Source organism: Dreissena polymorpha, chromosome 6, assembly GCF_020536995.1.
Source record: "Dreissena polymorpha isolate Duluth1 chromosome 6, UMN_Dpol_1.0, whole genome shotgun sequence".
In the NCBI taxonomy this organism is placed as follows: Eukaryota; Metazoa; Mollusca; class Bivalvia; order Myida; family Dreissenidae; genus Dreissena; species Dreissena polymorpha.
The window spans coordinates 55,409,420-55,422,733 of record NC_068360.1 but is presented as its reverse complement, the minus strand read 5'-3'; the positions used below and the strand labels follow the sequence as shown (position 1 = coordinate 55,422,733).

General features: G+C 31.8%; 1 protein-coding gene across 1 annotated transcript in view; it reads right to left on the bottom strand.

Annotated features, from left to right (window-relative positions):
* Positions 1 to 2,125: 2,125 nt before the first annotated feature.
* LOC127835695 (neuropeptide receptor 15-like) overlaps positions 2,126 to 13,314 on the bottom strand; it is a 30,583-nt gene continuing 19,394 nt past the window's right edge. Inside the window, exon 5 of the mRNA XM_052362132.1 lies at positions 2,126 to 2,264. Within this exon, the coding sequence (XP_052218092.1) occupies positions 2,126 to 2,264 (139 nt within the window). The remainder of the gene's footprint in view (positions 2,265 to 13,314) is intronic.

Sequence of the window (13,314 nt, the reverse complement as noted above, 5' to 3'; positions counted from 1 at the left end):
TTAGCCGGTCATATACAACGTTCGTAAATAATTTGCCTAGTGTACTCAGTAAAGTAATACCCCTGTAGTTATTCGTATTATTAACATCACCTTTCTTATGCAGCGGGACCACATAACCCTTTGACCATGTTTCTGGAAAGTAACCCGAATAAAAAAAAAGTGCAAAGAACTGTCGCGAACATGTCTATCTCACACCCGTACTTAAAAAATTCGTTAAGGAAATTATCTGGACCACCCGATTTACCATTTCTTAGTTTTTTACAACATTTTGTTTTATTTAATGCGTGGTAATTATATTATTCAATTCTTCAGACATTATGTTTAATCCACCCCCCCCCCCTAGATATCTCTCGTTAAAATATAAAATGTCTTCATCTGGTTGAAAAAACACAGAATCGGGATCATTTACTGACTTAAAATAATTTAAAAAAATCATTTGATGACAAAGAACTAGAATTGCCCACAGCCGATCCTTTTAACATTTTCCAATATAACATTGCATTATTTTTCTGGCTAATTCCAATTTATGTGTTTGCAGTTTATCATAATCATATTTTTTATTTGCAACACATTTTTTATAATTTGATCTAGCTGCCACCAGGTCCGTCCTTGTTTCATCGCAAGGATTATTTATGTAATAATAAAGAGAAGTATAATTATAATTCTTTAAATGTTTACACTCATGGTCAAAGTAAACACCATCCTTATTGTGATTTTGGTTACACACATTACTATGTAAGTTTTGTTTAAATATAGGCTTACATACCCCATCTAATATATATGTAAAAGCTTGACCATTTAAATCTAAATCCTCATGTGAGTTTGACAAAAGTATGTTTCAACAATGAGATTCAAAATGTATAATATTTTCTTCCGAACTTAATATAATCATATAATCATCTTTTTTACTATCATCCCATTTATATTTGTATAACAATTTAACAGGATCATCTTTATTTTTGACATCAACAAAAGTATCCAATGTGTACATATTTAAACTAAACGAAATAACATAGTGATCGGACACAATATTAGGATCGTAAATTTCAAAAGTTTTAAACAGTTTAAGAACATCGCGTTTGCACAAAACATAATCGACAACGCTACACCCTTGTGAGTTTACACATGTGAATTTAGCAATGCCTTTATCTGTACCACAGCGGCCGTTTACTATCCTTAAACCTGTCGATAAACAAAAATCTAGTAACATTTTGCTATAATCATTTACTGTTTTATCTTGACTGTTTCTTTCGATTGCATCATCCATTACATAATCATTTTGCAACATGTCTACAATATGTTTATTTTCATATACTGCATAATCTGGCTTAAAGGGACTGTCCAAAAGATTTTGGCATGTATTAAAGCTTGTCATTTACTGCTTTATATTGATAAATTTAAACATTTGAACTAAAAATATCCAGTAAAAAATAAGAATACAAATTTTAAAAAAAGAAGAAAAAACGTTAACCTCGACAGGGCTCGAACCACTGACCCCTAGAGTCATGGACTTATGGAGTAAAATGTCTCCCGACTTTACCACTCGACCATCCACGCTCACGACAAATACTGAGGTACTTTTTAGCTATATAAGCAATCCTCGTAGTTCCCCAAAATATCGATTCATATCGAACGACGCTTTTGACTGTTGGACAGTCCCTTTAATCCCCATCCTCGCATTTAAATTCTCACACAGTATAAAGTTACAATCATTACCATACTCTTGCTCAAAATAAATCATATCATTTGTTAATATGTCAAAGATACTATCATCATTTAGGATTTCTCGACTACTACCTTGAAGCACATTGTATATCAAACAGAGAAAACCTTTGTTCTGCAAACCAAATAAATTACCCTTCAATGTAAGCCACATTATACCATCATTAGTGAATTTCACACATTCAACATAGTTAAATAAACGTTCATATACATATGCTTTTACCCCACCGCTGTCCCTCCTTGTGCCTAATGTTGTTTTTTTTCTATTTAACACACAATTATTAAAACTGGCGACATCATATAAACAATTGCCATTTCCCCAAGTTTCAGTTAATAACAAAATATCGTGTGTACTAAATAACTTTTGAATTTCAGATGTATCTAATTTATTGTAGGATTTCCCTTACAGTCCTTGAATGTTAAACACACAAAACTTGGCCTCTCGTAACGCCTCATCGATGTCGTACTTTCGAGCCGTGTTCTGCCTCGTCGCCTTTAGGCTGTCAATTTTATCGGATCCCACGCTAACTTTCACAGTAGATCTATTTTTAGGATTCGCATACATAGAATACATAGAACATACAGGCGTGAATAGAATGGAGCCGAAGGGGTATATTTTGTAATAAATAGGTATTTGCATCTGTACATAATTTGTTCTGTATTGTTGTGGGAGGCAGATAATCTTACGGATTTCCCAAAGGCACACTTTGGCGTGTCGATACCGGTAGGCCTTTACTAAAAGTAAAATAATGTAATACCATAAAATGGGCTGATATAACATACATTGCAAAGGAATACGTCATTTAATAAACAAATGCACAATCACTATCAATATGTCTAACACAGACGACTTTCGATTGGATATTGATATTTTCATGGGTTTAAATGTCGTGTGCTTTCGACTTTACTTTCTGTATGACTGAACAAATAATGGTTACATGCTAAGATCGTGCCATTAAAATAGACATGAGAACTTAAATGTATTAAATATGTGACTAATATTTCTTATGAACGCTACGAACATACGCATGCAACGTGTTTGTTACATAGAACCACACGTGATTCTTATCAAAAGCAGGTTTGCATTTGAATAGACTATTTTTTTATAATATAAATATTAACATATCTCTCTACATAAAACCACCTTTAACGTAGTCAGCGACTTTGTAACGTAATTAAAACGACCACATTTAACTGATTATGTGTTTATATGATACGGCTTTTAATCCTCATAAAATCATGATGGACGCTAATAAATGTGTTTCAATATATCGACAATGAAACAGAAATCCAAAATTATTCTTTAAAGGTACAGTTTGAAGTGAAAGTGTCTAAGGTATTATGTAACGGTCAATACATGAGTAATTTATGTATTTGCAATCACACGATTCATGATGCTCCTAACACTTAACACCAATAGTATCTAATGGAATGTATTTGACACATGGCCATACCATAAGTAGTGTTATTATTATTAGTATGCGATCTTGTCCTTTCCATATCAAACTAGTCACGTTCGTTCTATATCTAATGCAAACACGCGTCAAGATCAATTTGTATTGTATGATTGCATGCCTGAAATGTAAGCATAATCTGTATTCATGGCCCAGCACTGAGGCCATTAAATCACATTGACATGTGAAATCACACATTTATATTTTTCATGGCAGAAATATAATCCTTTTCATCCTTTTCCTTGATTGAAAATGAAAAAGGATCAATATTTATTTGCAGTATCCAAACGATTGAAATGCGTTATAAACAATGTGTGCCATAAATAAATGCCTCATCCTTCGTTCAGTGACACTATGGAGCGATAAAATTTACTTGCATTTCTTTTACTAACATATTAAAGGCAAACACTGACACAACTCAGCCTATCCAGAATATGTTTAAATTAACAGCAAATAAATATAGTAAGCCTTAAAGTCTTTAAGTAATAAGCAATACACAAACCATCACACGTATTCAAATTAAGAAACTCTCAAGTTATGCATAATATTCACCAAACACTATCAAGGCATACTCACTAAAATAAATTGAAAAAAACGTTATGTCTTTGCTTATTAAATTGTGCAATATTATGGTATACATATTCTTAATGTTTCCGTTGTTACACGGTTAGGGAAACTCTAGACATTAAGGACCAAGGACCAACGTGTACTTAATACTGCAAACAGCAGCGCACTGTGATTACTTTTAATTTCAGTAAGTAATAATGGGCTCAGCAGTGCTAAATACATGTTTTTTACCATTTCAAAATATTTAATTATGAGATCTAACTCCACGTCGTAAAGGTCACAATAAAGAGAACCATGAACCTCTAGAAACTCAAGTAGAAGATGAATCATTGTTTTAATCCCCTTAATTCAAAATTTAAACCAGCTATAAACATAAACATACACACATTAGCTAGGGTCACCGTTTTATAAGGGCCAATACAATGTACTTGATTCAAACCCGATTTGACGGAAAGTAAAGAACCTCATACATACCCCAGAATTCATCAGAAACCAAACTTACGATTATAACAATTTGAGTCAAATGCCAATAGGCAATATAAACATACATGCTAAAATGTGACGCGTTAATAGCATACAAACAACATACTTTAGGTGTTCTAGTGTCGATTGTATTGGAAATATATTAAAAGAAAAAGAGTGTTCATCTATAGAATATACAAACTATTAAGAAACGTGAAGCATCTTAGGATTTGTTTTTAAACACACAATACTTTGAATGATGTTCGAGCTTCAATTGTTTGTAGATGCGATGTATTTCTTAGAGCGTAATTGGTATGTGAACTAACTTTTGGATGCAAGGGTGATTGAATGCAGTTTAGGACAGTTTAGGTCCGTTTGCTCATGGTTTCAAATCATTGCTCATATAAAAGGTCTTCTAATGAAGCTTAACTTGTCCATCCGGATGTCTACCGTTTACAGCTTCTGAACACACACACAATATAAATTGTATACTATTTAAATATTTTCTAATGAATCCTCACAATACAAATACAATTTTTGTAGTTACTGTGAAATAAAGAAAACAATTATATTCCAGAAACTACATTAAGACATTAATTATTGTTTTATCCTCTACTTGAAAAACAGAACCCCAAATATAAACACACACTTATTAAAACAAAGATCATCTTTTCAAAACGGTGAGTGCAAAGCAAAGCGGGTCAAACCGGTTTAAGAGCTATCCGAACCGCTAACCTTATTGACGAAAATAATTGTTAGCCCTGAATAGTATGCCCAGTATGGCAGAGCATCAACGGTTTCATGGAAAGATTGCAGGAAAGACATCCAGGATTAAAGAAGTGTCTTTGTAAAATTGTGAAAAATTATATTATATTTAATTAATTTTGATACCCTTTGTCTTAAGGCTAGACTTCAGTAAAATAGTCAATATATCAGCAGAACATACTATAACAGTAAAGAAGATGTTGTCTGCAACCATGTTGTGTAGCAAACAAATCTCATTCAAGGCCTTATTTCATGAACGCCGATAATTTGTCTTAATACCATACATTAAACCATTTTACTAGGTCAGAACAGATATTAAGTCAGGATAAAGTCAGATTAATAACGACCAAGACAAACCCCGTTTGATGATTGTTGGTTAATCAAAAAACCAGATCATTAACTTGGTATTGCGTTAACATCGATAAATGTTGGTAATATAAGCGGTTATATGAAAAGGAAACGATCAATCGTAGGAAATGTTTTTTTTTTTTTCGCGGAAAAACAATTTCTCTTCTTTTTATGATATTGATCCCACTCAAATTGCATTACTGACGTTATCCAAAATTATGACACGGATCTAACTTGCGGCACGTATATATTTAAATATAGGGATGTATCACATGTTTTTGGTATATTGCAAGACATGGCTTGTCGTTAAAAGGTTTGATGTACAGTCTGCGGGCTGTTACCTTTGTCGTATTGTTCATTTTTCGGGTCGCAATGTGTCTACAATTATTTTTATTTCATTATATTTTATGTTTTGTTGTTACCTTGCTAGTTGTTAAAAAGATATTTAACTGGTTGTTAATTTGCATGTAACAACAGACATACACTGATTTCGTATACACTTACCGTTTTTGTTTCAGTATTTTGTTAAATAGAAGCCAAAATGCTGCGAGCATCCTATCGTATAATGCAACGCTTTGCTGACAGTCTTAATTGATCGTCAGTCGTTTCAATACGTGTATTATCTATATGTAATTGCGATTCCATAACAATAATTTTATATGAACAATGTGTACATGCTGTATGAGTTTTGATATGAAATAAAAAGGTAAATTAAAACTAACGTATTCAACTTCAAATATCAATTGTGCTTACACGAATCCAATTGATTTCTTTTTGATGAAGTATACTGAAGATCAAGACCGATGGATTAAGAACATAACATAATCGACAAGCATACGGGTTATCAACTTTGCTTATGGGTTTTACCATTTATACTAGTTTTCTGTACCCCAAACGGCGCCAAATGTCTAGCATTTAACAAAGCAAACTTGATCCGTTGGTTTATTATTTTGATCGTGAACGTTTAAGATCTTTGATACGAACCAAGTTGTAAAAATATTTTTAATATGTTCTAGTGTCATATCCTCATCTGCATTAATCATTATTCCTTTGAACGGCCGTCTATTCGGGTACATGAGGAACGACGATACATTCTGGTCTGCTGTGTGCTGCCGAAGGTAGTCACACTTTTGAGATGTCCTGTCTTTAATATTTTCTATATTAAATATTATTTCTCTTCATCATCGTCAGCAGCAGCAGCAACTGATCTTATACAATCTCCGAAAGGTGATAATTACAATCAGCGTCATTTTGGTAGATTTTATCATCATAATGAATATTATTTATATAGAGAACGATGTCATACATTTTAAGCGTATTCTGACAGTATTATGCTTCTACTTACGGATCCATGATGAACCCAAGTGAAATTTTAAGATTTCAAATGAGCATCGTATAGTATAAATATTTATATTAACACATCGATAAGGTGTTAATGTTTCATTTTGTTTAACTTATTTTATTCGTTTTTTGTTAAGTCAAATGAGCATATTCCTACCCATATGGGTGAATATACCTCATAATGTCAATTCACTCAGGTTTACTTCCGCACATAAAAGTTCCATATTTCAAATATTAGCTATTGGATTAGTTCACAATTTATTGAAAAATGTTTAGCCGCGTTCTCATAAAACTAGGTTTAATGAATTTGAGTTAAGTATTACCTCAGATAAATCAGGGACAACATTCTCCGCATTCATCCAATTGTTTGTTTAAATTAAGTATCTTCTGAACGAAAATCCAATGTAGGATGACATTAAATTAAACTTTTCCCAGTAGATTTCCCAGAACACGGCTCAAATATCAAGATTATTAACTGTTTAACTGCTTTGTACCATATTTCATAACGTTGAAAATCTATCTGAAGAACACCAAGCAGCTGATAAGTTTAATCAGATGTTACTTGTATATAATCGCTCGGTACATCGGATGATTCATTACCCAGAAAATGTTCCCAATATTACTTTTGAAATAACTAACATGTTTTGTCAAAAATAACGCATTTTAAGTAATACTGTTTTGTTCAATTCCAAGAAAAGCCATATTCATTTACTGTCAAACTATTTTATTGCTACGAGAACACATGAACTAAATAATGCGAAAACGACTTTGATCAATGCGTCTGTTCTTCAACTATTATGCTTTGAAAATTCGAGATAAAAGAGATCTAACAATCTCATAACACTGATATGGCAAGAGATTACTAAATGATTGAATTGTATGGCGCACACAGTTATGTTAAAGATTTGAATCTGATATGGATTCACTTTGAAAAGTAACGTCTTGATTTATACACATGACTAATCTTTAAATTGTATAAAACGCTGCGAACGAAAGGCATATCAAGAACCATGTAGCGTTCGACATTAAAAAAGCATCCTCAATAAGTGCATCGAGTATCACAAGTGATATACTGGACCGCATGCTGATTTAACAGGATGGGAGGGCATTATGCGATGAATACAATTCATAAAGTGAAGATTACCAAAGATACCACAAAGTCTTGTTTCCTTTATTGCCATTATCCAATCCACGCACTTATTTAGTAAATAAGATATTTATTTTCTTCCTTCCATAGCATAAATCATCTCGAGCAGTTAACTTATATCTTTACTGTATGTTGTTCTTTGAAACTATAACAAAACTGCCATATTTTAAGAATTGTCATATGTAACAAAGCATTATCCCTTTCATGAGACGTATTAATTCGTCCATATTTAAGCGTTTACGAACAATATCTCAGAGAACCCGATTATTTGCTGCTTTCAAAGCGCCTGCATAGTAAGTGATATATACTCAATAAAATGGGTTTTGTATAGCTTTTTTATGAAATAAACAGATAAACAATTCGTAGAATATCGCAAACATGTTAACTGGGTGAGTCGCTTTATAAAGTTCATATAACATTTGATTTAAAGTAACATATTTATTCAAAATCAACGAAAATTTCGTACAATTGTTCGTAGAATAAACTTAAACCAATTAAAACTCAGTAGTCCTTATGGCAATTGCCGAAATTTCAACGTCAGATGTGGTCTGGTAAAATAGATGTTTGTAGATTCAAAATGCCCGTTTTTATTTATTGTTTTGCATATCTATTCATACGACACATGAACACTTAAATGGTGTGTGTGTGTGTCGTATGAATAGATATATTCGCTGGAATTAATTGTGGCCACAAATAAATAAAAACGAGCATTTTGTATCTACAAAAATCTATGTAATCATACCACATCTAGCGTTGTAATTTTGGCTATTGCTATTAGGAACACTGCTTGTTAAGGTGTTAACTTTATTTTACGAAATACTTAACGAAATTTTCGTTGATTTTGAGCGTTATAGTGACTTTAATAAAATATAGCATCTTGTGTGCCAATATACAATCAAAGCAACACGAAACAGTTTAAAAAACCATCGTCGATTTTTATTCGGAAAAGTACACAGTCATTGAACTGCGGACTAATTATTTCACTTTAAGTAAATCATGATCGTTATTATACAATAAAATGACACATTTCTCAAAATGTAACGGAGTAATTAGGCTATATTTGTTGTGATATATTTCATGTTCAAGAACACTGACATTAACATTGACTAATATACGAAGGAGATCGATTTTGTTTGACTGATGTTGGCTTGTTGAGTATTTCGGATAAGCGTATACTGTTAAATCACGTGTATAGTTAATTTTACAGCAACATTAAGCAACTAGACGATTTGTTCAATGAAAAATTGCTTAAAATGGTTTAATTTCTTACGTCTTATTTTATTTATTCTCATCAGATGAAACGCAAATATTTTGAACATATTGGCAGATGTTTTTATATATATATATATATATATATATATATATATATATATATATACATATTGTATCAATAATAAAAAACAAGCAGACGACAGCAATTCAGACATGAAATCGATTTCAGTTATGACTTTGCGACATAAGCAATACGTTATACAAGCTTCGTTTTTTACATATATCGCCTTTTGTGGAATAGCATTGACTGAAAAAAATACCAATATTGAATACTGTTAATTATGTCTAGCCTGTTTTGATATGTTCGAATTAACAGCCAAGTTATGTATTACAGCCTGGCGGTAAATCTGTTGCGAGAAACCAAGGCGCTAGTTCGGAATACGTTCATTATCGTTACATGACTTATTGAGAAGGCGTTAGTTGAAACGTCGGGCCTCCAACCGTGGATAGCGGCGGCGCCATGGCATGGATACATCGCCATCAGAAGGAGGTCAATATCGAGGATGTCTACGGGACAAGCCTTTGATTAAATGAAATAATTGGCAACAACATGTCATGTGTGATTAAGCGTTTTTGCAATTTAACGATATGTTTTTTAACGACAATTAATTCTTAAGATGACTTTAAACCATGACACATGTTCCATTATTAATTCATTTTGTATGTTTGATACTTCATTCCAATATGTCATTTAGGCGGAATTTTTAGCCTTCGGGGAACCTGGAAGCATTTAAATAATACAAACGTATTATATAATGAAATACATACGCCCGTTGAAGGTCATTTCAGCATTTTGTCGTCATATCTCAAGAAGTGCTTGTCTGTGTGAGGGCGGCAGTAATGATTTCGTTATTGTATGGGTGTTCTAGCTGGTTTAGAACTCGTTCGATTGCACAGCATGCTTAAGCGTACCTTGATTATCGCTGTTTGTCTTTGTAAAATAGAAGTGGTATTGCGGGGAGTTTACTGTATGTTACACTGGACAACCTACGATGCGCCATGCCGACATTTTATTAGAAATAAATTGCGTATAGACAACGATCTCAATAAAAACTATGTCGACCGAAAATAACTACAGTATGCTGTAACGAGACGCGTGCATATAATTCTACATACATAATTATGAAGTTTTTGTGTTCGAATAAGTATATACATTTTTAAAAGTTATTAAACCATAAATGTCACACAAGCCAGATGCTAAAATATCGAAGACTTGACACATAGCATAAACGAGCTGTACTTCCTACACCATCTGAAGATTAAACTATGACGAAATTATATATATATATATATATATATATATATATATATATATATATATATATATATATATATATATATATATATATATATATATATATATATATATATTTATTTATTTATTTATTTATTTATTTATTTATTTATATGTGTGTATTTGATATTGACGGGTGTGTCTTCATGTACTATTATTGATATTTCCATAGCCTCGAACATAGCTCTACATTATAATTAGATAATAATTAAACGGCAACACTGTCAGCTGAATGCTGGGTTGATCAATTTGATATTATTATAAAATCACATAATTGCGTCTGAAACACAAAAAAAGCCACCCCAACTGGAATAATGTAAATAATTGTATTAATCTTAAGAAGCATGATGCCATTTGTATACAGAAATGTGTGCATTGTTGTTTTGTTTTTTATCAAGAAGGATGTGCTTCATTTCTGATAAATAAATCAAATTAAGCATCAGGTGCATATGTATTGGATGACATTTTAAGACAATGGAAAATTAACATGAGAAATGTGTTGTAAAATAAATGTGTTGTGTTACATTTGATCGACGCAGATTGTCTTTTAGTTTCTTATAGTTGACATCTCATGAGTTTTGTTATTGCAAATAGTTAAATATAATACACTGTATATGAGACCAATCTACCTTGTTTAGCTGATACCGAACATAATCAACTTTATATGAACATCGAAACCTTGTCAGAGTGAAATGTTGACATGTGTTGCTAATGTGATAGTTAATTAAATTGATATGTAATTAAATCAGCCATTATTTATACGGTAATGTACAAACTGTTTTATAAAGTTATAGCGGCGCCTGTATGTGTCGTTTATTGTGTTCAAGGAAAAATGTTCAAAATACAAATGGTTTTATTAATAATCATCATTCCATATCGTTTAACTTATTTAGCTCTTGTTGAAAGCAAGATTGGACGTAATACGTCCGGGTTTTATACCCCAGCGTATGCACATGGTTTATTTGTTTTATAATTATTTAATTTCAAAATAGTAAGGCTAATAAGTTAACTAATTTAATTGCATGTTTTAATAAAAAGAACATCTGTTATCGAGTCCCTCAAAGACATAACTAAAGCAAAAACAGACGTAAAACGAAAAAAAATATTTCACATGAAAATATTTAAGTTTATTTTTTGTATCTATAAACTTAAAATATCGAATAATGAACCAGATTTAGCAATACATAGATATACCGATGCTATAATTTGTCTTGAAATTCAGCAACATAAACATATGACGTTGTGTTTGAAACATACCATGCAAATGCATCTATGAATCCAAAGAGCTATAACGGTTATAATGAAAGAACGTATACATGAAACTAATTTTTAAGACACTACGAAGACGATGTCAGTAAAGTTTGCTTCTGTGACTTCCGTGCAGTGAAGGAAGATACGTATATTATGTATTGGTTATTCTGTTTTCTGATTATCATGAGTATTGCTTGTTTCAAAGCAAAGGCCTCCTCGATAAGAAGATATCGATTATTTTAATGAACATTAAAAACATTTTAATGAACATTAAAGACAAAACGACTCAAAGTCATTGAAACATGTGCATCATAGTTAAGACATCACGATAAAATAATTATGGTAAAGTTTGCGCTTATCACGAAATTTAACACGCAAAATGAGTCGATGCACAACGTTTGCGAACACATATAAACATTGTTCGAATCAAATATCCTAAAAACGTTGATATGTTTGGATGCAAAACGCATACGTGTTGTTAATATTAAGAGCAAAAATACTATGTTCGACGAATTAACGATTTATTAAAACTAATAATATCTTGTCAGTAATGAAAGATACCCTATTAAGCTTTTCTAAGTAAAATGAATTTATGATTTCTGTCTTTTGGGGCACCTTAAACGTAAGTTGTGCCAAAAATACACACACAATTTACCAGTCTGCCAATAAGCATATTGCGTGTTCTCGTCAAATAGTGAAATGAATTTGTTTCATGTGTTTGGAATACAAGCCTTACTAGCAATCTCTTAGAAATTATTCCAGTTCTCTACGTAGCAATCGGGCTGTGTAATAAAATTTCACGATGTGCTTCCATTTCTGGAATTGGGCACGAATTATCATCGGACTATGCATCACGTTGTAATTGAATGGCATTCGCCCATGTTATTTGAGGAATGGGATTCATCGTTAAATGTTTCGGTTTCCAACCAACGTTAAAACAGACAGCACAAGCATAAGGTATGTGATTAACTGAAACATTACAGGAAGATTTGGGAACATCATTTAAATCGTTTTCGCATCTATTAAAGTCATACACTAATATATAAGGTATTCTGCATATAACATAGATCTTTTTAATTACCTTCGGTGAAAATGCGATTTTGCACAAAACATAATTAGATTTGCTAGAACCTTTTCGAAGTGTACAGGTATATTATGACAGTTGTATAAGACCTGTGTTAATATCGTATAATGCTTGTAATTACTAATAGTACAGTCGACCAATTTATGTTATGCTTTCTGGTGGATTATAGAGAAATATCAGTGAAATAAAACTGGTATTTCACTGTTTGAAACAGTGAAAAATAACAGTGAAAAAATATCGATATTCTTCACTGTTTTACTGTGAAATTACGTCATTTTTTCGACGAAATGGCGTCATAAATCCAGCCAAATTATCCAGTTTAATATTTTATAATGTAGATAAACAGTGTAAAAAGCATTAAATAAAAAGAAAATGTATTGGATTCCATGGAATATCAATTTTAATTCACTCGTGATCATATAAAATATATATTTTCACTCGTGGCTGCGCCACTCGTGAAAATGGTATTTTATATGATCAATTGTGAAATAAATCGATATTCCATCAAATCAAACAAATATCCTCTATGTATTTCAAACTATATTTGAATTGTTTGTACAAAGTTGGAAATAGTATTTGCACTGCAATAATATTCAAAAAAGTACTT